The sequence below is a fragment of the Diaporthe batatas genome (assembly GCF_019321695.1).
Source record: "Diaporthe batatas strain CRI 302-4 chromosome Unknown Contig00009, whole genome shotgun sequence".
Taxonomy (NCBI): domain Eukaryota; kingdom Fungi; phylum Ascomycota; class Sordariomycetes; order Diaporthales; family Diaporthaceae; genus Diaporthe; species Diaporthe batatas.
The window spans coordinates 2,111,904-2,139,091 of NW_025408556.1; the positions used below are offsets into that span (position 1 = coordinate 2,111,904).

Sequence of the window (27,188 nt, forward strand, 5' to 3'; positions counted from 1 at the left end):
ACTTTCAAAACAAACACCTGAGGCTGTGCAGTGCCAGATGCTTGAACATGAATTCAGAACGGATGAGACATGCCAGTGTTTCTTTTTTCACTTACTCTCCTGTGACGAGCGGCCGCTTGTCCGCGAGATGCGCCAAGTCAAACCCCACGAACGTCCGGTTCGACAAGAAGCCCTCCATCGCCAGCATACCTTGGCCCACAAAGTCACGGCGCCCAATCTCGACAAACGCGCCGCACTCGGCGACGCACTTCCACGAGGCGTGTAGAAGCTCACCAGATAGGGCATTGAGGACGACGTCGACACCTCTGCCTCCAGTGGCCTGTTTGATACCATGCAGGAAGCCGGCATCGCGTGAGTTGAAGATCCGATCGTGCGGGATTCCAAAGCTCGTCGTGAGAAACTCGACATTCGTCTGGGTTCCTACCGTGCAGGAAATCTAGGCAATTGCTGCTGTAAGCTTCGGCCTGTTCGGGAGCGCGTGGAGACAGGTTTCTACTCCACTTACCTCAGCTCCAACCATCTGAGCAATCTGAATTGCTGCGATTCCCACGCCACCAGCTGCCGAGTGAATGAGAACGGACTGGGTATCGTCACAGTGTCAGTGGTTCTATATGACGCGTATCATGCACAACTTGCCTGGTGCTACTCACCATCCCTTCAGCTAGCCTCGCAACATCAAGGAGACCGTATATGACGGTGCTGTACACCACTGGCATGCTGGCAGCTTGCTCGAATGTCAACGTGTCCGGCGTGACGACGCAGAGGTGTTCGGACACGTCCATGCTGGTCGTAAACGACCCGCTGGAGCACACCATGACGCGATCACCCACGCGGTGCTTTGACACGCCGGGCCCAATATCCGTAATAACACCGCTACACTCGCAGCCTAGGCCTCTTCCTATAGCTGATGGCCCGGCGACTACTCCGACTGAGATGAGCACGTCCTATTTGCTGCCGTGTCAGCTCTGGGTTACAGCTGTGATAAACGTATCTTGTGGGGACAAATGAATTGCAGCCTGCTCACCTTGAAGTTCATCCCAACAGCCTTGACTTCCACCCTCAACATACCGGCACCAAGGCTGGCTTCCGGTATCTCCTTCCAGAACAAGGTGCTGGCCAAACCGGCTCGGTGCTGCTCCAACTTCTTCACCATCCGGGGGGGGGGGGCCTCTTCCCCCCTTTTCAGACACACGAGACTTGAGCTCTTTCGGGACGCTGACAAAATGGTATCGGCCAGTGAGGACCCTGCCACCAGCCACGGCCCACTCAGCCTCGGGCCCCACGGATCCCAGGTAGACGGTGCCTCTTAACCCTGCCTATGCGTGGCAACACTGAAGGCTAAGGCCACCTGCACCTATCGTGTCTTGACCACTGTTATTAATAGTATATTATTTTTAAACACTGGGTGTTGAGACCGTTGATCACAGTATGAAGGCGCTATATATGTCCTCGGGCGTATGCGGAAAAGAAGCCAAATTAGATGAACCTTGAAGAATGGCCGGAGTGAGGGTCGTGATGGTTGAGCAATGTTGCTGCTTTATTGGTGTGGTCGCCTTTCAGTGGATTGTGGAAAGGTGTCTCCCTCTTTGGTGGAGCGATCATGGTATGACGTAGAGTAGAGTCTTTTCAACGTCACTCTTGAATTCGATAATAACTAAAGTTGCCACACACAGAGAGCGTTTCAATCTGCGCCGCCAAGATCTATACCAGTTGACGCTTTTGATGCACAGTCTAATAAGTTAGCCTTTAACTTCTCTGACACGATCATACTCACGCCCCACCACCATGCCTCCCACCGACCAGACCAAGCAGCGAGACATCACCATCATAGGCGGCGGCATCATCGGCTGCACCACGGCATACTTCCTCACGCGCCACCCGTCCTACTCGCCCTCGGCCCACCGCATCACGCTCCTGGAGGCCGCATCGACCAGCAGCGGCGGGCGCACGGGGGACAGCATCACGGACCCGGGCGCCCTCGCCGGCGAACCGGGGCGCGCGCAAGAGATCAACCCCGCGCACGACGGCATCGCGGGCGGGGCGAGCGGCAAGGCCGGCGGGCTGCTGGCACGGTGGGCGTTCCCGGCCAACATCGTGCCGCTCAGCTTCGGGCTGCACGACGAGCTGGCCAGGGAGCACGGCGGCGCCGCGCGGTGGGGGTACCGGCGGTGCCACGCGGGCCAGGTCGAGTGCAGGGCGCGGATGCCGGGCGGGGGAGCAGGAGAATATGCTCTAGCTGCCGCCGACGGGGAGGGGGAGGAGGTGGAGGAGGTGACCAAGGGCCTGCACAAGGACCACAGGAGGGCCATCGGCGGCAGCGGCCCGGGCAGGCTCAGGACGCTCGGCGCGCCGCAGGACCTCGACTGGCTCGACGCGGAGGAGGCGCTGGTCGCGTACGACGGCATGGGCACGCCCGACGACACGGCGCAGGTGCACCCGGAGCTGTTCACGCGGAGCATAGCGCAGCTCGCCGAGGAGGGGGGCGTGCGGATCGTCACGGGGGCGAGGGCCACGGCCATCACGAGGGATGATAGCAGCAACGGCGGTCGCGTGGAGGGCGTGACGTACATCAACACCAAGGACGGGGACGGGAGGGAGGAGCACCTCCCGACGACGGACTGCATCGTCGCCGCCGGCCCGTGGACGCCGCGGCTCCTCCCCGGGATCCCCGTGCAGGCGTCGCGCGCCCACTCGGTCGTGATCCGGACGCCGCGGCCCCTCTCGCCCTACGCCCTCTTCACCTCCATCGCCCTCCCGGCCGGCTTCCCCTCGCCGTCGCCGTCGCAGCAGCAGCAGCAGCAGCAGCAGACCGTCGAGCCGGAGATCTACGCCCGCCCGGACGGCACCGCCTACGCCTGCGGGCCGACCGACTCGGCCGTGCCGCTGCCGCTGACGGCCGCCGGGGTCGAGGTCGACCGCGCCCGCTGCGACGACATCGCCGCGCAGGCCGGCGCCGTCAGCGACGAGCTCGGCCGCGGCGGGGAGGTCCTCGCGCGCCAGGCGTGTTACCTGCCCCAGGGCGGGCCGTTCATCGGGCCTGTGCCTGGCCACGACGGGGTCGTGGTCGCGGCGGGGCACACGTGCTGGGGCATCCAGAATGCCCCCGGCACGGGGAAGCTGGTGAGCGAGATCGTGTTTGATGGGGAGGCAGTCAGCGCGCGGCTTGGGGGTTGTGATCCCTCGCGGGTTGTGTGAGCGATGGGACCTGATATTTGCCGTGAATGGGCGTACAGTGAGCCCCAGCCTTTCTGGATTACGATACTATCATGGTAGGTTTAATACTGAATATAGAGGAAGCGTAGTCTGCCTCAACTCGTCCACGGTGATAGCCACGCATGCAGTTAGCCGAAGAAAGAGATCGTGTATATTATACCTAGGTAACCTCCATATTCCCCACAAATGACCAGCAGTGGTCCGCCGTTGTCCCTGACGTATGCTACATGTCGAGTGCTAGAGTCCCCGCCGCTCAGTCCTCCTCCATATCCTCCGACCCATCCTCCCCCAAGACAAAGACGTGGACAGGCCGAACAGTGAGGCGCTCGCTGAGCTCCCTCACCCACGCGACCTCCATGTTCAGCTTGGAGCCGCCGGGCTTGAACGGCGTCGGCAGGCCCCCCTGCCCCTCTGGGGATCCCTTGTTGGAAGCCTCAAAGAGGGCACCGGCCAGGGCCTTCAGCACGAACGGCCCGAGGTGTCTGAAGTACCTGTCGGCCACGGACTGGTAGATATCCAGGGCGTTCCCGAGGTCGCTGATGCACCTGACGAGGAGGCCAGGGTCCATCCCCTGGGACCGCTCGTGGCAGACCGCCCGCAGGAACTCGCCCGTGTCCCGGAGGTCGACGACCTTGAAGGTGGCGTCCCCGAACAGGCGCCGCAGGAGCTCGGGGGGCGAGCCCGGGTGTATCGGCGTCGCCTCCCGCATCCGGAAGTCGACGGTCCGCAGCCTGCAGGCGCGGGCGTGGTCCTCGCCCCCGGAGCACGGCGGCGCCGTCGCGTAGACCCTGTGCACCCACCTCGTGACGTCGTCCAGCAGGACGCCCGGCCCCAGGTCGTACATGCCGTTCTGGTATATGCCCTCCGAGACGTCGTAGTAGCCCTCCCAGAACTGCGCGTCCTCCACGATGACGTGCTCTGCCGCCCGCGCCAGGACGTGGTTCGCGCCGTGCGCCTCGCCCGCGAACCCCTCCGAGGCGACCACCACCGCGTCGCTGCGCGGCGAGAACCACGCCCAGCCCGCCGGCGTCGGGTTCCTGTGGCGCGCCAGCAGCATCTCCCCCGGGACGGGGCTGGGCAGGGCGGCGCCCGGGAGCGCCCTGCTGTGGTTCCTGGACGAGGCGATCCGCCGGGACTCCCGGCATGCCTGGCCCACCGCCGGGACGTGCAGGTCGACCGGGACGATGCGCTTCGCCATCGTGTCCTGGTTGCAGACGATCTGCTGCGGGAAGGAGCGCTCCCAGATCATCTCCCTGATCTCGGGCGGGAAGTCGTTGAACCGGTGCATCGTCGTGGGCTGGGCGGGCTGTCCTGTGGGCGACGCGACGGCGTCACCCCGCAGGTGCTCCAGCTCGCGTCGCTGCTCCTCGTTCTGCCTGCGCAGTGAGGCGATCTCCTCCAGCAGGTCCGCCGTCGTCTGCGGCACCTGAGGCCGGCCGTGGTGTGGCAACGCGGTCTGGGCCATTGTGAGAAGGATTTTAAAATATTGGAATCCGGTCAATGTATAGAGAGGGGGTTTAAAGTCCAAGATTCGTCAAAGAGGGCCAGGGGGCCATGGGGCCATGTTGGGTTTTAACTTATAAAGTGGGAGCGGAGAACACCCCTGAAGTCGTTGAATTACACAAACCTTATCACAACGCGAAGAATGTTACCAACGCGAAGGTACCTACCTAGGTACCTACCTAGTAATCTAGGGGGGTAGGGATGCCTCCCTCCCCTCCCCCCATCCCTGCTCGACGCGTCCCGGCGGTCTTAAGGGCGCCCGTTGATAAGTCCATCACGCTCTGGCCCAGCCCCCAAAGTTTATCGCGTGCAATGCCTCCGCGGCCTGCATCCCGAGCTTCACTCGCGCCGAAGCGGCTATCGGTCCTGCCTATTACCCTATTGCTGACCAAGCCTTGCACCATTTCCAGCAGATCTGTCCAATGTTGTTTAAAATAGTACCAGCCTTGACTGTGACCACAACCGTTGCATGTCGCCCTGCGTGAGGCCGTCTTTATCTGCTACTTGGATATGCTACCCTCATGACCTAATCTAATACATTTTACATACTCACTTACAGAACTCGCCTAATACCCGATGCTGCTGATGGCCAAGTTGAGCTCGCATCTTCGTTGATGTGTCTCTGGGTGTGGGTACCTCATAGATCAACCAGCTCATGTTATCTGGTTTATGGTGTCGGCGGTTGTCTCAAATCTCAAACAGAATACTAGTAGGTATAGGTTTGAAAATTGCCATACAACCGCACCGGGAGAATTCAATTTGAGCACCCGTTGCATACTTATTAGTTAAGTGCCTACGTAACCAAGGTGCTATTTGGGCTTGCCGGGAGGTCACCCTCCACAACATATAGCATTCGAGCACTGTCTGCTACGCTTTCCTGACAGATGTGTCTCGGTGGACATCTACTACGAGAGGTATTGGGAATGCCAAGATAGTGGTGTGCGCAGCTGGCCGATTTCTTCATCGTCTTTCAAGTGCTTGAGTGGTGATCTGAGAGAACAGGAAGCGCACGTCACACAACGCGGGGGATTCTCATGTGCATGCATGCGGAAGGTCAGATAAGGCGAACCAATGCTGGCAAATCAGAGGAAACTGGCCCCAAATTTTCAATGCCGTCCCCAAGCTATGATGCTGCCCAATAGCAGCTAAATGGCCCCAAAAGTTTTGACAACCAGCGTAACCTTTGGAAACTATTTAATTCCCAGAAAGTGTTTTGATTTTCTTTCAAAGATTTCCTCAGATACCTAGGTACTGCAGAGTTTATTGATCCCTATATTTCTGTTGATTATTGACACAATTCGGCAAGGCCCTTAAACCTTCCACCAGCCATGGCATATCTCGCCGGCTTTCCTGTTGTTTTTCTTGTCTTCCTGCCCATTTTCCTGGCAGTTACCATCGCCATTTTCCTAACTTTCATCACTTTCTCCCTGTTTCTGGCTGCTATCATTGATGCTTTCTGGTGCAAACGGACGACCCCCCTCTTCCACTTAACACTCCAGGTAACCGGCATTACCCACGACCAAGTTGACTCTGATAACACCTCCAACCAAGATCTTGGCCGAAGTTTTGTATTGTCCGGACGTTACACAGGACTTGGCAACAATAACTCCCGGGGAAAACGTTCGACACCGCCAGACTGTGAAAGCAAGGCATCTACATATGAGTCCACTGAACAGTCGGTTAACTCAACTCTGTTTACCAGAAACCAGGATGACGGAGACTCGCAAGCAACATCTATTTCCTCTTCACAGGATCCTCCAAAGACACGGGGTTGTGGCGAAGTTGATCCACAGCAACCGGCCGGCGAGACCGAGAATCAGGGCGACAGCCACCCACCAGTGGAGCCACCACACCATGGCCCAAGAGATGAAGATGAGGCCATCTCACGCCTCCAGGCTTTGCGGCTGGACCCAGAGCGTTATCAAGACATGGACATGGTCGAGCTTCTCCTGGGGAACATGACGGAGCTGGTGGCCATCCGCCGCTTGTTGGAGGATCTGTGCAGGCCCCCAGGCCTCAAGACTGCTGAGGGAGGAAGGGGAAGTCCCCCTCCAGATGGGTATAAGAATACTATTACTGCAAGGGATAGTATTGGCAACAGAGGCGACAGAGGTTCGGCAGGTCCAAGGGGTCCAGAAGGCCCAGCGAGTCCGGACGGCTTTATTTACAACAAACAAGAATGGGATAGCACCGTCACCAGGAGCGATTGCTCGCATCTGCCCTCTCCGCCCCCTTGCCCCGGCGGGAGTAGGACTCCTGTACCGGAGGACGTGCTCCGCGCGCGTCTCCAGCATTTTGACAGAGACACACCGCCTGCCGGTGGCCTTGAGCAGGGAATATTTGTTGGGGACAATGGGTTTGGCGGCTCCCCGCCTGCGCCAGAAACCCTGCAGGTCGTACAACCATGTGAATTGTATAACCGAACCACACGGATTTCGATGGCCATTCCCGATGCCGGTTCTTCAAACCAGAATCCCAGGGAGTTCACAGAACCAGAGGGTTCACTCGCCGCCGACGAACAAGACGAGGTTAATCTAACCCCAGGACCAGGACGAGACAGTTCTGACATGTAAGCCATTGTCTGTTCCGTCTACGTCAGCTCTAAGTGCTTACTCCAGCAGCATAACTGAACCCTCTCGACCGCGGTGCATGGTCGATGGATGCGGTGCCACATTCACCATAGAAAAAGACCTGCGCCGGCATGTGAGAGACAAGCACAGGTCGGGCCCGCGTTACCGCTGTATTTGCGGGGGAGAACAGACACGCAAGGACAAACACGAGGACCACCTGAAATCCTGCAAATGCAAGTGTAGAGAGCGCAAAAGTATAGGTGATTGCATGCCGTGCCAGAGATGGGCGCGTTTTGAGTTCAAGACTTACAGGTGCAAGTGCGAGATCGAAGAAATGGACATGGAGAGACACAAGATCCATGTGAGAAACTGCCAGTTCGAGATGGGAACGCCGGGGAGGAAGAAACGGGCTGCCTGAGCAATTTATTATGGTTTTCAAGATTAGAATTCCTGCAGGCCCCAGGATACATTATATTAATTCCTCCGTTTATTATGAGTACAGTCTCTTATCAGATTATTTACTAAAAGTTAATACATGTAATATTTTACTATTCTTTTATTTAAAAAGGTCTTGATGCCCACTTCTGCCGCCGCTTTAAACACTTCATTTGCCAGCCAATGATTGTGCTAGTCTTTCTGTCCGGGGATTCGACCTTGTGCGGTGCCATGGGTGTTCCTGTTGTATTTTTGCGAGGATAGACTCGAGATTCTCATTTGAATTGGAGCCATAGATAACGATTTGCTTTTGACCTTGGCCGGTCGGTCAAGGGTTGCACCCACATGGTATTATAATTTGCTGTTGTGAAAACTCAATCACCTCGACGTCTTTGCAACCTCGGAAGATAAGCTACAAACAATCTCGACAAAATGCAAAAGGTCAGCAGCACAGGACAAAAAAGAAAGTACCACCGGCGCGCTCTTCCGGGCCCCCCTGGCCTCTTAAATCCACCACACTTATCCGGAACATTTGCAGGCGCCCGACCTGCATGCCGGCACGCCAGCACCCAACTGCTTCGGCCCTAGTGCGGTCCCCGAACACTCGCTGCGCTCACGACATATGTACTTTTTCGAGGCCGACATTCTGACCACCCAAGCCCGCGCCAAGTCCTGCATGTCTTATATTGTGTAACGGAACACGTGGAAATGCAGGAAACCCGAGGGGTGTAGACGCCTACTAAGCACTTGAAGGGGGTGAAAAAAAAGGGTCCCAATGATCTTCTTCCCGTGGATTTGTGACAGGAACGACTCCGAGTCCGACCCAGACACGTTTCTGTTACCTAACATGAGCCAGACTAACTAGCTTGACATCTCTGTTCCCCCAAGGCCAAGCCACATCATGTCGGTGTCACTGGCAGCTCCCGATGTCCAGCCTTGCCAGACCTGCGGCGCCACGGAGGAGAAGAGGTTCACTTGCGTCCAGGTAGGGACCAGGCTCGTACCTCGGGCATGAGACAGGTGGTTCGAGGAAGTCTGACTCTCTTCGCAGTGTAACAACCTCGCATTCTGCGAGCCATGCTGGCCGAAATGGGTATTACATGCCGAAGGCGCGGTCGGATGGTGAGTTTCAGGACCAACCGCGAAAGCGAAGGGGCCTTGATTAGGATCAAGAATTCTAACGATTATCCTGGCTTTCGCAACAGGAACGGCAGGCCGCATGAAAAGGCAGACCCGGCCGTCGTCCACACCCTCCGCCAGATCCTCGAGCCCGCGCGGACCGAGGCCGAGCACGCGTCCGAGCTGCTGGAGGACGAGGACACGACCTGGTTCGGGTTCGGGCGCGACTCGGCGGGGCAGCCCGTGTTCTACGACTACGGCAGGTTCTCGGCCATCATGAGCGAGCTGGTCTCCCACGCGCCGGGGGACATCTACCCGCAGCTGGTGTCTGTGATCGGGGAGACGGGTGAGTCTGGGGGCTGGGGGCCGGGGGCCAGCTCACACAAACACGAGTCGATGAGGCCCTGAAGGATCACATTGGGACCGACTGACTGACTGACCTTTTCAAAAACAGGAGCCGGGAAGAGCACGCTCATCAAGATGCTCATCGACCGCCAGGCCCCGGGCGCCCGGGACGGGTCCAGGTACTACTCGCCCGTCACGTCGTCCAACCAGGACCGGACGGCGACCACGGGCGACGTGCACATCTACGCGGACCCGTCCAGCGCGTTCAGCACGACGCCCCTCCTCTTCGTGGACTGCGAGGGCCTCAACGGCGGCGAGGCCATGCCGAAACAGCTGAGGCACCACCACCACCACCATATGCAACCATCCCAGGACCAAGGGCTAGCCGCCACTCCTGGCCGTTCATCAACCCCAGCAGCAGCAGCAGCAGCAGGGGCAGCACCGCCCCCGCCCTACGAGCAGGCAACACCAACAACACCCGCCGCCGACCACGGGACCCGCCCCGTCCGCCCCCGCCACGTCTCCAAGCGCCCCATAGCATGGGCCCGGACCCCCCAGACGCGCAGGAGGGAACACGCCGTCTCGCAGCTGTACCCGCGCGTGCTGTACACCTTCTCGGACGTGGTGGTCTTCGTGCTGCGCAACCCGCGCTCCTTCGAGTCGACGGTGCTGGGGCGCCTGGTGTCGTGGGGCGCGCGCAGCATCGACGCCTCGCTGAACCAGCCGGCCCTGCCGCACGCGGTGGTCGTGCTCAACGCGACGGCGGGCAGCGTCGACGAGGGCGAGTGGGACGTCGCCACGGCCACGGCGCGCCTGCTGGCCGACGTCGAGGGCGCCGTGCGCCGCGACCCGGCCCTGCAGGCGTACGCGGCGGGGTGGGCGCGGCGCGGGCGCGAGATACGCGGCACGGCGGACCTGCTGGCGTGCTACTACGCCTCGGTGAGCGTGGTGCGCGTCCCGCACACGGGGGCGGGGGGCGGGGGCGGGGGCTCGTACATGCTCATGGACGCGCAGGCGGGCAAGCTGATGGGCGTCGTGCGGGCGCGCTGCGCCGAGGGCCACGCGGCCAGGCGGCGGCTGCGCATGCTCGCGACCGCCGAGAGGCTGGGCGTCTACCTGCAGGCGGCGTACGACCACTTCACGCGGAGCCTCGACGCGCCCTTCGACTTTGTGCGCGAGGCGCTGCGCAAGTTCCCCGCCGCGCGCAACTTCCAGGGCAACGTGCTGAGCCTCGCGGTCGCGGTGCGGGATAACAGTAATAATAATCATAACAAGTCGGCGCTGGTGGGCGCAAGGGAGGATGGTGGTGGTGATGATGACGTGGATGCGCGGCGCATCTTCCTCGCCATGGCGCCCATGATCGCCTCGTGTGTCATGCTCGACGCGGTGCGGCAGAACCTGCTCGGCACGGCGACGAGGCTGCTGGATGACAAGTACGCCGGGCCGTGCGCCGCCGCGCTGCAGACATTTGCGGACATGTACTGGCCGTGCAGCTTCTCGAGCCCGGGTCTCGGGGAGGCGGGCAGGTGCTGCAACGTGAGGTGAGTTGTCTGTCGATATGATACACTCAGAAACCACAGTGACAAACCCCGGAATCACTGACAGAGACAAACACCCAACAGGTCCGGCCACAACCCCAAGGGCCACCAAAACGCCCAGGGCAAAGTGATAGCCAGCGGCAGCTACCAGTCGTCCCTGGACCCGGAGGCCTTCGCGGCAGAGTGGCTCTCCCAGATCCGCCGCAGCCTCGACGCCATCGAGGCCACCATGGCCAAGCTGAGCCAGGCCTACCCGGGCCGGGCGGAGCTGGTGACGGCGGCGCTGGTGCACCGCGAGCGGCTGGACGGCTTCTACCGGGCCGCGGGGGGCGCCACGGCCTTCGCCAGCCACTCGGCCTGCCTGTCGTGCCTGCGCGAGCTGCCCGAGTGCGCCCTCCCCTGCGGCCACGTCCTCTGCCTGCCCTGCCTGGAGCTGTACGGCACGCGGGCCTCGCGCACCTGCGTCGAGATCAGCCGCTGCCCGCTGCACGGGGGCGACGTCGTCGCCGAGCCGCCGTGGGCCGTGGCCGTCAAGCCCGCGCGGGCGGGCGTGCGGGTGCTGTGCCTCGACGGCGGCGGCGTCAGGGGGCTCGTGCAGCTGCGCGTGCTCCGCGAGATCGAGCGGGTCCTCGGGCCGGGCCTGCCGATACAGCTGTTCTTTGACCTGATGGTGGGGACCAAGTAAGTTGTCCAGTTCTCAATGAGGTGGATACCAGGCAGGCCGGATCGATGTCTGACGTTCTCTGTGATCTATTCAGCACCGGCGGCATCATCGCCATCGGCCTGGGCGTCAAGCGGTGGACCGTCGAGGCGGCCACGGACAAGTTCCGCGACATCTGCAGGGAGGCCTTCACGCCGCGCGAGATGCAGAGGGTGCCGCTGATCGGGGCCCTGACCAAGATGTACCACGGCAGCGTGTTCAAGACGCAGCCGCTCGAGCGCATCCTCAAGAGGTACTTCTCGGACACGCCCTTCTTCGGCGGCGCGCGGTCCCGCCACGGCCTCAACACCCCGGTCAAGGTCGCCGTGACGGCCACGACCGCCTTCCAGCCCGTCGTCTTTGCCAACTACAACCGGCCTGACCCGGTGGGGGGCAAGGCAGCCCCGTACCAGTTCATCCGGTCTGATGTGCCGTCCAAGGAGTTGAGTGTGTGGGAAGTGTAAGTGGATATATCCTTCGATTGTCCTGAGAGAGGTGAAATGAACGAGTCGGTGAGTAATTTCTGACCTCCCTCTTCCAAAAGTGCCCGGGCAGCATCAGCAGCACCGCCCTTCTTCAAGCCCTTCGTGGCCCCCGAGACAAACACCGAGTACGCCGACGGCACCAGGTCCCACGGGTGCCCGGCAAAGGTGGCCCACGCCGAGGCGCGCGCCATCTGGCCGGACGCGGCAGACCTCCCGCCGGACATGATGCTCTCGATCGGCACGGGCCGGGTCGAGGGCGAGCAGGCCGCCGCCTCGAGACCCCCGTCGCGCTCCTCCAGGTCCACCGCGAGCACAACAGACGCCCCGGCCCGGCGGCAGCAGCCCCCCACCGTGACCAAGAGCGCCACCACACCGGTGCCTCTCGCGGGCGGGCAGATGGTGCGCTCCGGCCGCGGCGGCGTGGGCAACTACAAGCGCGTCGAGACGACGCCCGCCAGCGCGTCCGCCGTCGGGGGGCCCATCCAGACGGGCATCTTCTTCGTGCGGGACCCCAAGACGCCGCTGCTGCTGTCGTTTGCGCCCAAACAGCACCACCAGCCACCACCGCCCGACCATGCAACGAGCACGAGCGACGATGGGGGGCTCTACAACCACCGGAGGTGCGAGCACGCCTGGGAAGGGTTTGCGGCTGGGCACCACGGGCACGGGGAGGCGGACGACGATGATGATGGGGGCCGGTACGCCCGGATCTCCCCCGCGCTGCTGGCGTCGCAGGTCCCGCGGTTCGAGGAGGCGGCGCGGATGGAGGAGCTGGAGCGTGATGTTGAAGTTGCGCTGCGGCGGGAGGAGATGGTCGGTGCGGTCGTGCTGGCTGCGCACCGGCTTGTGGCTAGCACGTTCTTCTTTGAGGCGGAGGGTGGTGGGTCGACCAGGCAGGGTGCGTCGTCGTCGTCGTCGGGATACGTTTGCACAGGTGAGTGCTTATATCTCACTCAATGCCGGGGGAGGGGACGAACATGGACCAAGTTCCGTGCCACAACCGAGCCTGACGCTGACTTTCCCCTTGACAGGCTCGATATTCTGCCGCTTCCGCCAGTCCTCCCCTGAGCTGATGGCGCTCGGCTCGTTCCTGCGGTCCTGCTGCGCGGGCGACTTCAGGCCCTATTTCCTGGTCGAGGACGACATGGACGACGACAGCGGGGGCGGCACGAGGCGGCGGCGGCAGATCATCCTCTCGGACGCCCTCGTCCTCGACATGCAGACGGCGGGGTACTTTGACCTCGAGCCGCTGACCATCTTCACGGCAGACACCACCAGCAAGCACGGCAGGGCGACGAGCATCTCGCTCACCCTGCAGATGGAGCCGTACTCCCGCGGGGACGGGGCGACGACGTGCGCGGCGGCACTGCCCATCTCTGGCTTCCCGAGGAGGCTGGTCAGCGAGGAGAGCGGCGGCGGCCAGGGTGGTGGCATAGCAGCCAGGGCGACGGCGAGGGCGGCTGTTCCCCCTCCTCCTCCTCCTGGTGGTGGTGGTGGTGAGCATCAGCGCAACACCAACAACAACGCAGGCGAGGTGGTGTTGTCGACGACCGCCGACGCCGCCAGCGTGTCGGCCATGTCGTCCGCGTCGCCGGGGCGCCCCCTCTCCCCGGACAGCGTCAGCCCCATCACGACGTACACGCTGGCGTCGCGGAGCTCGACGGGCAGCACGTCCCTCGGCGGCGGGGCGGCCGGGCTCGTCGAGAAGCCGCGGCGGCACGGGGGCGAGGTGATTGCGGAGCTGCCTGACCACGGGAGCCAGGCGGCCGAGTTGCCGTCGGGCTGATTGGGGGCGGGGGATGGCGACTGACCCGTGAAGAAGTTGGGCTTAGTCGGATGTGAGTGGTTGTGAAGGTGGGCGAGTGAACGGGCTGGGGGAGAGGTGAGAATGGAAAGGAGGAGAAGAGTATCCAACCAGAAGAGGTGATGCCGTGTATTCTTTTCAAAGGTGACAAGTTAATCATCCGTCGTCCAAAATTCCTGTATTCGTACCTGTAGCTGTCTATTCATCGAGAAGAGACCATCCTCTCTATGCCATCAACTCCAAACCTTGGTTAGGAACAAGTGCTTTCACGATGCCGTAATGTCGATGGGCCGCAGGCTGCGGGCTCCACGCGAGCACACCCACAGGGCATGAGGTGCGATGGTCAGCGACGGTATAATCGGGATGATCGATCCTTGGGCGCCATGCCGGAACCACGTCCACCCAGCAGCCCTTTGTACTGCCACCGCGTCTGCCAGTGCTTACTTTCCGTCGCTGAGAACCCCTGCCGGCACAGAACCTGATTCCTCTGGGCTGTGCTCACCACCGAGACCCCCAGCCAGCCAGCCATGCGCGACCACGCCGCCGCAGAGCCACGGCAGAGAACCCAAACCCCTCATCCGCATCCTTTTCCCCCTAGAAGTACTTCTGCCCCTTCATAAACTCCATCCCCTGCGCAAAGTGAAACAGCTTCGCAGCAACGACATGCCTCTCCCTGCCGGCGTACTCGACAAGCCTCCCGTACAGGTCGGCAAGCGGGACGACCACGCGCTCGATGTGCTCGCCGTCGTCGAGCTTCTGCGGCGGCATCGCCAGCTCCCCGTCGGCGCCGTCGCACCCCTCGGGCAGCTGCACCTCGACCATGACGAGCTGCACGGTGGCGCTGCTCATGCCCGGGTCCGCGGCCTGCGGGGGGCTGACGCTGAGGACCCTGGACGCCTCGTAGCCCGTCTCTTCTTTTAGCTCGCGCAGCGCCGCGGTCTCGACGTCCTCCTTGGGGTCGATGAGGCCCGCGGGCCACTCGACCGTGTAGGCGTCCAGCGGGGGCCGGTACTGGACCACGAGGATCGTCGAGGCGGGCCGGGTGGATTTCTGGGAGGGCGGCGGGAGGAGGATGTTGCCTATGGACACGGCGTCGACGCCCGCCGTCGCGGAGCGGTTCGCGCGGCCTGCCACCTCCCAGACCCGGGGCTTGCCCGTCTCGTCTGTGAAGTTGATGTTCTTGAGGTTTAGATGCTTTCCTTGGGCGAGGTCGGTGATGGAGTTTATCACGGGTTCTTGGGTCTTGGCCGTCATCGTGAAGGGTCGGAGGGTGGTGATGGCGGTGGTGGTCAGGAGGAGGTTGAGTCGCCTGGTAGCGGTTGTTGCGACGAAGAAGGAGGAGGAGAGGAGACGGAGGGGCATTCAACCGGGTGGGTTTGGCGAATTTCCAATCTCTTTATGCTGGCCTGGCTGTGTGACTCGAGCTTGCAGGTGCCTGCTGCTCGTGGCTGAGGGGGGACAAAGACGGCTGCGACAGTTGGTAAGTTGGCTGTAGGCTGTAGTTGGAGTGGTGATGATGATGGAGGCTGATGCGATGTGCTGGGTTGAAAATGATTTATCCAATGTTCTTTGACGGTGCAGGTGCAGCTGGTCTAGAAACGGACCTCGCGGCCATACGGAAGGCATAACGGTGACGTTGACGGTCCCACTCAGCCGTTGAGTCGAGCTACCCCGCCACAGCACCCCGCCATCGCGAGAGCTCACCTGCAAGCTTCACGAGCTGTGTCCATCCAGCCTGACTTGGCCGTCATACTGATAAGCAGATATCATCTTGTGTTGCAGCCCAAACCAACAAAACATCACGATCACAGCACAATCAACTTTTGATGATTTAACTTTTGAATTGTCAGGTCGTGTCGCATCAGCTCATCCACGCTCTTCAGCCAGCCCTTCCGAGCCCAAATATCCAGCCAATTTATTATACAGCAACATCAGCACCGAAACATCCCTCCCCCACGCATTACCTGCACGTGTACCCACCATCAATAACCATATCAGCACCAGTAGTATAAGTACTAGCATCCGACACGAGATAAACATACGCCCCCTTGAGCTCCTTGGCCAGGCCGTCACGGCCCATGGGGATCATGTCGTGCCACAGCTTCTGCACGCTCTTGTCGACAAAGTCGGACAGGCCCGTGTCGATGTAGCCGGGGCTGATGGAGTTGACGCGCGCAAAGTCGCGCCACTCGTTGGCCAGCGACCGCGCCATGTGGATGCAGCCCGCCTTGGCCACGTTGTACGACGTCTGCTCCTGCGGGAAGTTGGCGATGTGGCCCGACATGGACGCCGTGATGACCAGCGACCCGTGGCCCTGCTTCTTGAACACGGGGCCGATCGCCTTGGCGCAGTACGCCGTGCCGTTGAGGTCCGTGTTGATGACGCGGTCCCACTCCTCCTTGGAGCCGTCGATGACGCCGCTGTTGGCGGTGGCGCCGGCACTGGGGGGTGAATGATCGATCAGCTTTCTTTTCTTTCTTCTTCTTCTTCTTCTTATGTGGCATGCATATAGAGGCAGAACACGGGACAGGACAACACATACTTGGCGATAAAGGCATCGATCTTGCCAAAGTCCTTGAGCACGGCCTGCACCAGGTCCTCGCACTGCTGGTACTCGCCGACGTTGCACTTGTAGGCCTTGACCTTGGTGCCGTACTCCTTGGTCAGCTCCTCGACGTTCTTCTCGGCGCCCTCCTTGCGGGAGGCATATGTGATGGCCACGTCGGCGCCCATCTCGGCGCAACCCCGTGCCGCCTCGATGCCCATGCCCTTGGGGCCCGAGGCCCCCGTCACCACGACGACTTTCCCCTTGAGGGAGAAGAGGTCCTTGAGGCTGGAGGCGGCGGCGGGCTGCTGAGGCATTTTGGCTGGTGTGGTGGTGGTGTAGGGTGAGGTGGAGGTTGTCGGTGGTGTTGGTGGTGGTGGTTGTAGTATGGGTATCTTTGGTAGTATGGGATTGTTGAGATGGTGGGAGAAGAGTGAGAGCCTGCGAGACATGGGAATCAGAAAGGACGGGCGTCCGGCTCTACTAATATACATGACAGACCAGACTGACCACACCAGACCAGCGTCACACAAAGTGCCGAGAATCCAAGGATGGGGGGAGATGTACGTACATACGTAGTGTACATACTCGGGGATCCATGGATGCCAAAATGCCCGCAACACACCACCTCTCCTCACCTCCAAAATAGGACTCACTTCCAAGTCGGCTCGGGTTCCTGAGAGCCATCCATTCCTCCACCAGGGGCTAGTGACATCATGGATGTAATGGCCCTGACTGCACACCAACCCGGCTGGCCCACACGAGCTCTCAAGCGCCGGCCCACTGCTCCACTGGGAATGGAGACTTGACTTCATCATGGAGCTAAAATGGCCCCAGGCCTGACGTATCGCCCACTGCCGAGCTAGGCTCCACCAGGTACTGTCACTGGTGGCACATCACCTATCCGGTGAAGTAAATATGATAGGGCAATTGTGGCTGCATATACTACTACTGTCTAATAAGAGAGAGCCATTGAACAAAGACATGAATCCAACACACCCGCGCGGTTAATGTTCTCGGTGATGAGCAGCATGCTGTACCCCGTACATCCCGCCCTTCCGCCGCACTGCCAGTGAGACAGACCTCGGCCGTAGCAGCAGTACCCAAGCCGAGCTGGCCAAGGACAATGACTGCAGTGGCCCAGGTTACACCAAGAGGCGAGCAGCAGCATGTCAACTGCAGCCATTGGCGAGTGTTTGATGGCTCGGTACCTTGATGGGTCGCTTGGGAAAACAAATTCGGGGTGGGACGAGCTGTTCTCCAGCTGCTCTAACAAGACGGCACATGTCTATGCCGTTGCCATTTCAAATGCTTTCCTCAGCATCACCAAGCATCACCAGGCAAGCCACCAGATCGGCGTGGCCAGCGGGTTGTCTCAGCCAGCGCAGCAGCGCAGCAGCCAGCAGCCATGTCCAACGCAGGGGCGCACATTGAGACCAGAGGCTGGTGGCCGGCATCATCCATACAGCATAGCATGTTGACAGCATGAGGCTTGGGTCACGAATACCCTCACCTACGGACGGGCAGCATCTACGCTCCTCAGGTTGTCGACCGACAGGTGTAGGGAGGTACTAGTATGGTCAGATAGATGGCCGACTACACTGCTACACTCCATCTCCTGTTCCTGATCGTCAAAGGGGAAATCGGGGGGGGGGGGTATCAAGACACCATCTCAGAACCAAGGTGGTGGTGGTACAATATGCGAGGTGGGGGTGGGGTTTGTTCCTTTCTCGTGGGGCCAGGTGGGGTCTTTTTTGACGGAACGGAGCTCCCCTGCCCCCTCCCCCCCTGTCTGCCATTTATTTAGTGCAGCAGCTCTTGTTTCTGGCTCAGGCCCCATCCTGACGAGCTGTGCTGTGGGACCACTCACCTGGGTTCACAAAGAGCCTCTGCCGATCTGGGACAGCAACGCCGATTCCCATTTCCGCCGAGTATTGTCGCAGCTGAGGGTCCCTCTGTGTCATAGCCTGAAAAGAACATATAGTAGCAGTAGTAGTAGTGTAGAGAGGGAGAGACAAGATCAAGAAGACCGCCATGTATAATCTAGGCCACGAATATTCCACAGCATTGCCGTAGCGCAGTCCTAGGCGATACAGGGGAGGGGGCCGGGGGAACGACACCACTATGCCCAGGTGTCTAAGGCCGTTGCTGAGTGAGCGCCCCCCCCCACACCCTCATCCTGCGGCCGTAACTGATATCAAGCTCATCCAGGTATTTCCCGCATGCATATACAGACTAAAATGCCGCCTATCCAGGGTATCCGAGGTTGTCCTAGCCCGCCCAGCTGCCAGCTGCCAGCTGCCAGTTTTCCAGCCAAACTTGAAGAGGCATTTTACACAGTAAGCCCCGCGCTATCCCGGCCCTTCCGGCCTTGCAGCTCCGTGTTCTGTCGGCCTTGGTATCTCGGCTGTGCACGGCCCATCAGGAACGCGAGCAAATACTAGGAGTAGGTAGAGGCCATGCATAAGCCAGTTGGACGTCACTCGTGGTTGCCAGGGGGCTGATTATCTTCAATGTTATTACGCTTACTTGGTTTGTTTGACATACCCTGGAATGTGGCAAAATGTTTGAAATATCTCTCGTTCATACTACTCTGGACTCCTTTTGAGTATCCATCCAGTATTGTGGCTTCTCGCGCTATTATCGCCCTTCTTCACGTTGAGCATTAGGGTGGACAGGGAAGACATTACCACAGAGACCGTGACGTCAGACTGAACTAATACTGGCGTGCCTGGTATTTACTTGGACACGACCTTACTGACCATCTACCTGCGGGCCTTTGTTTTCACTCGGACAACCATAATATATGCTGGCTTACTCAGCCTAGCAAGGAGGTGTTTTGTAAAAAGTGAGAAAATACTAACAAGCACAGTATTCCTCATTACTATATGAATTAATAAAGTACTCCTTATATAATACTAATTTAAAATCTATTAAAATAAGTTAAGTTTTATTATAGTTATTATTAAGAAAACAGATATTCATACTTATTAAAACGATTAATATACTTAAAGATATACTTTTAATATAATGTTTTAATAACCCTTATTAGTAATAACTTAGTACCTTTAAAAAACTTAAAGAAATCACGCTGGTTTCTAAGCAGCTCTATGAGGAGTGCAGGTTAGCGATTGTCGAGAAGATTATAGTCATTCCGACCTAATAAAAAGGCATGAGGAGCCCCTGTCGAAACTACCTAGGTACACTCAAACTTAGGCGCCGTCAGAATCAAATTCAATCTAGAAATGCTATAGAGAGCGAAGCCGCGGCTCGATTTGACTGGGCAAGGATTGGCTAGAGCGAAATACACAGCATACTGGCACCCGGTCTCTCTTTTAAGATGCCATCATGTTGCGCGATAAGTCTAAGCGTTGATCCGTTTCAGTCCGCTCCGGTGCTGTCCATCCATTAAGGTTGAAGCTTTCGCAGACCGAAGGTCAACCTAGTCCGACGCCGTTGAGCACTATCACAAAGCACTACCTCTCCCATGTGACTCAGGCTAGGGATTGCCTAAATAAGCCACGTAAACTGATATTGGCTCTGCGGGCCTTTCTTTTGCACTCATCATGATGAACGGCGTACAGCTCCAACAGCCTCTGAACTCTCAAGAACCTTGGACCCGACCCGGGGACGTTGATAATCAAGTGAGAACAGCACTACGCATACCCACAGCATCATAATAGCCCACTAGCATTGATTTCGTCGAGAATAGGACATAAAAAATGGCCCACCGTCTTCGCACCTGGCTGCGACGCAGACTGAATTTTCGAGGCAAGAAAAGGAGTCGCGCGTTCGGTACATCACTGCAACAGACCGCGACCCCCAGCAAGCAACAAGACTTCCCACCACCACCTTATAATACACTGGACCATCCATCCCCGAGCACACATGAGCTCCCATCGAGTATAGACGGGAGTGAGAGCCTCGAAGTCCTTCGCGCCCGGAACCCAGCGACTCCGTGTAAGAATAAAGGGATAGATTTCTCTCAACTATAGACCTATCTAGGAGGGAAAGGACAGTCCCTTTTATAGACAAAAGCAAGTCCTCTAACTACCCACTAAAATACTATAGAAATCAAGAGAAATAAGTATTCCTCATATAGATTAATACCTTATATTTAGAGGACTAAAATAATAGTTTATATTAAACTATAAACGGATATAGAACCATTAATAAATAGGGTATTTTTATAGTCCCCTAAAAATTAGATATATAATATAAATTATTTAAATAACTTCTTATAAAAATATAAATATTATTTAAGCTTAATTTTTAAGGATTTATTATTAAGAAAAACCTTTATGTAAGGATAAAAAACTTAATAATTATAATTATAAATAAGTTATCTAATTAAATAAAACCTTTATAAGGAAAGCTTAGTTTTATATATAGGCCTTATATATATATATATAAGTTAGCTTTTATAAAAGTCCGATTTATTAGTAAAATAAAAACTAAAAGTTTAAAAAGTTTAATTATATTAGTAATTAAACTTAGAACTTTAACATATAATTATAGTTATTTTATTAAAAGATTTTACAGTTATATTTATACATTATTACATTTATTTACATATAGGTATAATTTTATATAATTTAATTACTATATCTAAACTATTATATTATATATACTATAAATTATAAAATATATATAAATTTATAGGCTTATAAGTATAGGTTGAGTATAGTGGTTATAGTAGTATATAGTATATTATATATTATAAGTTAAGAGAGTTACCTTAGACTTTTATTTAATAGTATTTTTAAGGCTTATTTAATATATTTTTAATATATTTTTAATAACTTATAAAATATAGAAAAATTTTATTTTTAATAAGAATTTTTAATAGTTAAAACCTTTTAATATATAAAGTTAATTATAGTTTTTAAAGGAGAAAATAATCTATTTATAGAGAGTAAAACCGAGTATTTTTATTAAAGAGCTCATTATTTTTCAGAAAAATACTTCTCTTTATTAAATATATTATAGTAGACATTTATAGTTTATTTATTATTTTAAAATATTCTTTTATTTTAAAACTCTTTTATATATATATAGAATATTTTTATATTTATTTTTATATAAATTATACCTTTCTTTAACTAACTTAAATTCTTACCTAACTATAGGCTTTATTAACTAATCTATAAGGTTATTTTTCATATTTATTCTAATAATTTTAATTAGATTTTCTTTAACTATATATTTATTAAAGTAATATATAATATCTATATATTTAGTTTATTTATAAAATACTTAATTTTAGTTAATTTTAAAGCAGTATTATTATCTTCATATATTTCACTTTTAGGAATATTATACCTAATTTTAAAAATTATTAAAATAAGTTAGTAAATTATATAAATAAATTCCTTCTTTAATAGCTTCTTTTAAAACTATATATTCAACCTTATAAGTACTTAATACAGATATTTTTTATTATTAGGAGGATTAACTAATAGAATTAAATATTTCTTTATTTCCTATAGATAAAGAGAATATATAGCTTAAGGTAGATTTTCTATTATTTATATTATTACCCTAGCTTAAGTTATAATAACCTATTATATATAAAGTATTTTCTCTTAAATACTAGAATTTTTTATATATATTAAGGAATTTTAATAAATATCCCTATAATTTATTTAATTTTTTAAAATACTCTATACTAGGGTTAGACATATATCTAGCTAATTTAGATACTAAAAAGTATATATCTAACCTAGTTTTTAAACTAATATATAAAAGAGAGCTTATTTATTATTAAAAAGCTTTTATTTCTTTTTTAGAGGCTTAATTTATATTTCTCTTTAAGGCTTTTTAAAAGTATAAAATATTAATTCTAGTTTTATTTTAATATTATTAATATAATTATTTTTAAAGATATTAAATTTTAAAGAATTTTAAAAGTATATTAATTTTAATTTATAGTAATAATTTTATTATTTTTATTAATTTTAATATTATTTTTAAGAAACTATTTAATTCTTTTAGAAATTAAGATTTATATCCTTAGATATTAAGGAAATTAAATTATTTATAATATTTATATTAGACTTTAAGATTATTATATCGTCTATATAATATATAAATATTATTTATAAATTTATATTTATAAATATACCTTTATTATAAGGATATATTTTAAATCTAACTTTTATTAAAATATTAATTAAATATTTATACTATAATAAAAGTACTTATTTAAGGCTATATATAGCTTTTAATAATAAAGTAACTTTATTTTTATATTTATCTTTATTATATATAAAGTTAAAGAGTTTAATATATATTTTATAGTTTATATTAAAGTATAAAAGATATTTTTATATTATAACTTAATATATATTAACTTTTATTAATTACTATAATTAATAGCATATTATAAGTCTCTAACCTACAAATAGTTAAAAAATCTTTAAAAATCTATTTTAAATCGTTATTTATAGCCATAAATAACCTATTTAGCTTTATATCTAATAGTTTTTCTTTATTAACTATCCAGCTACATTTTATTATATTAGGATTATTTATATATTTTCTTTTAATACCTATCTACCAGATAATATTATTTTATCTTTAAATAGTGTAGTTATTTTATAAGAATTTTATTCTTTTAAACTATTCTTTTATTTATTATAGATTTAAACTATAAATCTTTTTAAAAGAATTTAATATTTCTTTTATATTAGAGGTTTAGCTATAGTACTAACTATTATAATAATAGAAGAATTATTAAAATTATTTATAATAGTATTTATATAAGTATTTTTAATAGAATATAGTTCTTTATACCCTTTTATTATTATTTTATCTTTTATAAATATCTCTTCCCTTATAGGAATTTTTCTTAAGTTTTATCTTCTTCTATAGGTATTTCTTCCTTTATAGAATTTTTAATATTATTTTTATTTTTAAATTTATTAAATTTATTAAGGAATTTTCCTTCTAAAATTTATATATCCTATATTAATATAGGTTTATTAGTCTCTATATTCTAAACTCTATATATATATATTTTAGGAATATAGCCTATTAAGAGACCTTTTTTATTTCTAACTTTTAGCTTAGTTTTATATTTATTATTATTGTAATAAATTATAAAACTCTAAGTTTTATATTATTAATATTAGGTATTTTATTATTTTTATTTTATAAGGACTCTTAAAATTTAAAGAGGTATATAGGGTTATATTATATAAATATATAGTAGTTCTAAAAGTGTCTCTCTACAATATATATAGTAAATTAGAGGCTATTATTAAGCTTTAAACTTTATTTATTATAATAAGATTTAATTTTTTATAACCCTATTAGGTTTTTTTTATATATATAAGAGTAGTAAAGTAATATATACTACTTTTATTAAGTATAGATTTAAATTTTTTATTAATAAATTTAGTCCCATTATCAAAAAAGAATTCTTTAATAGTTTTATTACTATTATTCTCTTCTTTATTTTTAAAGTCTTTAAAGACTTTTAAAACCTCATCCTTTCCTTTTAATAAATATCTATATAAGTATTTAGTCTTTTTATTAAAAATAAAATATAATATTTATATTTATTATATATAGATATAAGTAGTCTATCTATATTACTATATATTCTTTCAAGAATATTATATTCTTTATTATTTAAACTCTTTTTATTATATTTAATTATATATTTAGTTTATAAACAAATATTACATTTAAAGGTTTATAAAGTTTTAATAGGGATTTTAATATTTATTTTATTACTTTTAAGTATTTATATAAATAGAATAAGACCTATATAGCTTAAATAGTAATACTAATAATATATATTATTTAAAGAGGCTATTTTCTCTTTTATATAATTAAAGTATTTATTTATATATTATTAAAATTATTATTAAATATTTTAACTTTAATATAATATAAGCTATTTTTTATATCCTTTACCTATAAGTCTATTAAACTTAATAAAATAAAGTTTAATTATATTTCCTTTTAATATAGCTCATATAATATAACTTATAACACTATAACCAAGTATATTTAAACTTAATAAAAATATATAATATATATTTAGTACTTTAAGCTTATAATTATTATTTAAGAATAATATATTACTTTCTCCAATATATTTAACATTTATTATACTTACTTTATCCCACTTAACTTCTTTATTTATAGATTTTAATGTTTTAAATAGTTTTTATTATAAAAACTAATTATATTTACTCTACTATCTAATATAAATTCTATAGGTATAGTTCTATATAGTCTCTTATTCAAGACCTAATAGGTTAACATCTTTAAAGTTATTAGTTATTTTACTTATATCTATCTTATTTATAAATAATTTATATAATATATAAGTGGTAGTAATTTTTAGAATTTTTTTAATAAATTCTCTTTATTTTCTTCATCCTTTAATTTATTAAAAGGATTAATATTTTACCTCTTTAATTTAATAACTATAAAGAGTAATTTATTAATCTTTTATTTCAATTTAACCTACTAAAATTTAATTTATATATATAAATATTTTCTCTTCTTTTTCTTTATTTTTCAAGCTTTTAGTACCTTATTAAAATTAAAGAAATAGTAATTTTCTTTAATATACCCTTTTAAGTTATAATAAAAATACCTTATTATTTTTATTTTTATTATTATTATTATTTTTATAAATAAAGCTTTTATAAAAGTTTTTCTTTTCCTTTTAATTTATCTATTAAATTAATAAATAAAGTATTAATTATATAGGTTTTAAAATCTTTCTTTAAGCTTTATATAATATTTTATATAAATCCTTATAATTATTATTAAATAAATTTAATATTTAAGTAATAATTATTTATTTAAAAGGTTAATATTATTTATTTTTAAATTTTTAGTTAATTATTTAATTTTATTTAAATATTTTTTATAATATTAAATTCTTTTAAAAATATTTTAAAGCTTTTTAAAATTAAATATTTTATAATAAATTTATTAAGTTTATAAAGATTTTTAAAAATATTTTAAAACTTTATAGTTATATTTTTATATTTTATATATATAAAAGTCCTTTTATATATTAAATATATTAAGGTATTAATTTTATAGTTTTATTAACTAAAAGGTTTTATAAATTATTATTATTTCTAATTAAACCTTTTTATAAAGAAAGTTATAATTTTATACTTTAATATAGATAATTTTTATATTAAATAATTAAAAATATTATATTTATTATATAAAGCTATAAAATTTTATAAAAATTCTTATATTTAAAAGACTTTTTTATTAAAAGAAAAGAACTTATATTATAAAAATAAGTTAAAACCTTATATAATAATACTTTTAAATATATTTTTACTATATTTAATATATTTTTAGTTTTTTATAGTTTTTTTAAAAAAGTTTTATCCTTTTTTAAAATTAAAAATATTTTTATAATTTTTAATTATATTAAATATAATATAATAAATTAAAGGGTTATATTTAATAATAAGGTTATAAGTTTTAAAAGGATATTTTATAAAGTTATAATAATAATAATTTTTATAATAATATTAAAAATATTTTTAAATATTTTCTTATAAATTAAATATTAAATATAGTATATATTAACTTTATTTAAATATTAAAAACTAACTAAAATAATTAATTTTAAATAAATTATAAAATTTAAATATTAAAGTATTATTAATAAGTACTTTAAAAATTTAAGGTCTTATTAATTAATTAAAATAGTAATATAAATATTATTAAAAATTAAGGAAAATTTAAAGTTTTAAATAGTATTTTTATAGAAAATTTAATTAAGGATTTATAGAGTAAAAATTTAAAAGGGTAGGGTTAAGAGGAGGATTTTTAGTAGATATTTAAAGAGTTTTTAATAAAGAAGTTAATTTAAAAATTTTTTAAAGGAAATTAAAAAAGTTATATAATAATTTATTAAAATTAAAGGTTTAAATAGTTAAAAATAATATAATTAAAATTTATTTATTAAAATAAATTAAATAGTATACCTTATAATAAGGTAGGTTTTATAATAGTAGAGTAATTAAAAAGTATTTAAAGTTAATAATATTAAAGGTAGATATAGATAGTTTAAAGTATTTATTAACTTTAATTTAAAAAGGTAAGGTTTAATTAACTTAATTAAAAGGTAATTAAAAAAGTAATTTAATTAAGTATAAGCTTAATAGGTTTAATATAAAGTATTAATTTTTAAAATAGATAAGTAAAGTTTACTATAATTTAATTAATTAAGGTAATTAAAGTATATAACCTATAAGAATAAAGGGATAGATTTTTTTTAACTATAAATCTATTTAAAAGGGAGAGAATAATCCCTTTTATAAATAAAAGCAAATCCTCTAACTACTTACTAAAATATTATAGAAATTAAGAGAAATAAGTATTCCTTATATAAATTAGTGCCTTATATTTAGAGGACTAAAATAGTAGTTTATATTAGGCTATAGACAGACATAGAACCGTCAATAAATAGGGTATTTTTACACTCCGCCGCCTTCCACCCGCGCAGTCTTACGCCCGCCCCGAGACGAGACCAGGCCGCTCCAAGCAACTGAACTTGCGGCTCAAGCCGCTGTCATCAGAATGCTTCGCGCCCTGGATGAGCCGAATCCCACAATGGTCGCTGCGCGCACGGCCCAAGCGATCGCTGTGGCTGTGTCTACCACACGCTCATATGCTGCGTTCGTTGCGGCTGTTACTGCAGCGGAGAGCTCTGCTTTGCTTCTCGTTGAAGACCATCGAGACAATAGTCAGCGTGATCGATGTAGATCACGCCAAACGAATGCGCTGGAAGCTGCTACTCACGCAGCTATGGTCGCCGATGCTGGCATCAAGCCCATAGTGGCTTGGCCATTTAGTATCTACGACATCCATCGTCTGACCTCTTCGTCACAAACAGGTTCTCTTTTGTCTGAGTAAACTTGTGGTTCATGGTCTTA

The 27,188-nt window shown here is 48.6% G+C and overlaps 7 protein-coding genes across 7 annotated transcripts; 3 read left to right on the forward strand and 4 right to left on the reverse strand.

The window, feature by feature from the left end:
* Positions 1–91: 91 nt before the first annotated feature.
* On the reverse strand, positions 92–1,153 carry KVR01_007834 (uncharacterized protein; the record flags this gene model as incomplete). The annotated part of the gene is made up of 4 exons (XM_044789805.1): positions 92–436; positions 506–580; positions 651–944; positions 1,025–1,153. The coding sequence occupies 4 exons, from the start codon at positions 1,151–1,153 to the stop codon at positions 92–94; spliced, it is 843 nt and encodes a 280-aa protein (XP_044642812.1).
* Positions 1,154–1,620: 467 nt separating this feature from the next.
* Positions 1,621–3,195, forward strand: KVR01_007960 (uncharacterized protein; the record flags this gene model as incomplete). The annotated part of the gene is made up of 1 exon (XM_044785109.1): positions 1,621–3,195. Exon 1 carries the CDS (start codon positions 1,786–1,788, stop codon positions 3,193–3,195), a length of 1,410 nt encoding a protein of 469 aa, XP_044642938.1. The 5' UTR covers positions 1,621–1,785.
* Positions 3,196–3,359: 164 nt separating this feature from the next.
* KVR01_008223 (uncharacterized protein) lies at positions 3,360–4,831 on the reverse strand. Its single transcript, XM_044790850.1, has one exon. It carries the CDS (start codon positions 4,676–4,678, stop codon positions 3,467–3,469), a length of 1,212 nt encoding a protein of 403 aa, XP_044643201.1. The 5' UTR covers positions 4,679–4,831; the 3' UTR covers positions 3,360–3,466.
* A 3,665-nt stretch (positions 4,832–8,496) lies between these two features.
* Positions 8,497–15,262, forward strand: KVR01_008061 (uncharacterized protein; the record flags this gene model as incomplete). The annotated part of the gene is made up of 7 exons (XM_044788779.1): positions 8,497–8,558; positions 8,927–9,186; positions 9,295–10,726; positions 10,808–11,404; positions 11,482–11,883; positions 11,968–12,842; positions 12,940–15,262. 7 exons carry the CDS (start codon positions 8,497–8,499, stop codon positions 13,692–13,694), a joined length of 4,383 nt encoding a protein of 1,460 aa, XP_044643039.1. The 3' UTR covers positions 13,695–15,262.
* KVR01_008131 (ADP-ribose diphosphatase) lies at positions 14,307–15,074 on the reverse strand (the record flags this gene model as incomplete). The annotated part of the gene is made up of 1 exon (XM_044785286.1): positions 14,307–15,074. The coding sequence occupies one exon, from the start codon at positions 15,072–15,074 to the stop codon at positions 14,307–14,309; it is 768 nt and encodes a 255-aa protein (XP_044643109.1).
* Positions 15,263–15,533: 271 nt separating the features above from the next.
* Positions 15,534–16,824, reverse strand: KVR01_008132 (uncharacterized protein). The gene is made up of 2 exons (XM_044787443.1): positions 16,255–16,824; positions 15,534–16,153 (listed from the first exon to the last, which is right to left on the reverse strand). Exons 1-2 carry the CDS (start codon positions 16,749–16,751, stop codon positions 15,673–15,675), a joined length of 978 nt encoding a protein of 325 aa, XP_044643110.1. The 5' UTR covers positions 16,752–16,824; the 3' UTR covers positions 15,534–15,672.
* A 3,155-nt stretch (positions 16,825–19,979) lies between these two features.
* On the forward strand, positions 19,980–27,168 carry KVR01_008232 (uncharacterized protein; the record flags this gene model as incomplete). The annotated part of the gene is made up of 2 exons (XM_044791118.1): positions 19,980–20,217; positions 26,759–27,168. The coding sequence occupies 2 exons, from the start codon at positions 19,980–19,982 to the stop codon at positions 27,166–27,168; spliced, it is 648 nt and encodes a 215-aa protein (XP_044643210.1).
* Positions 27,169–27,188: the final 20 nt, after the last annotated feature.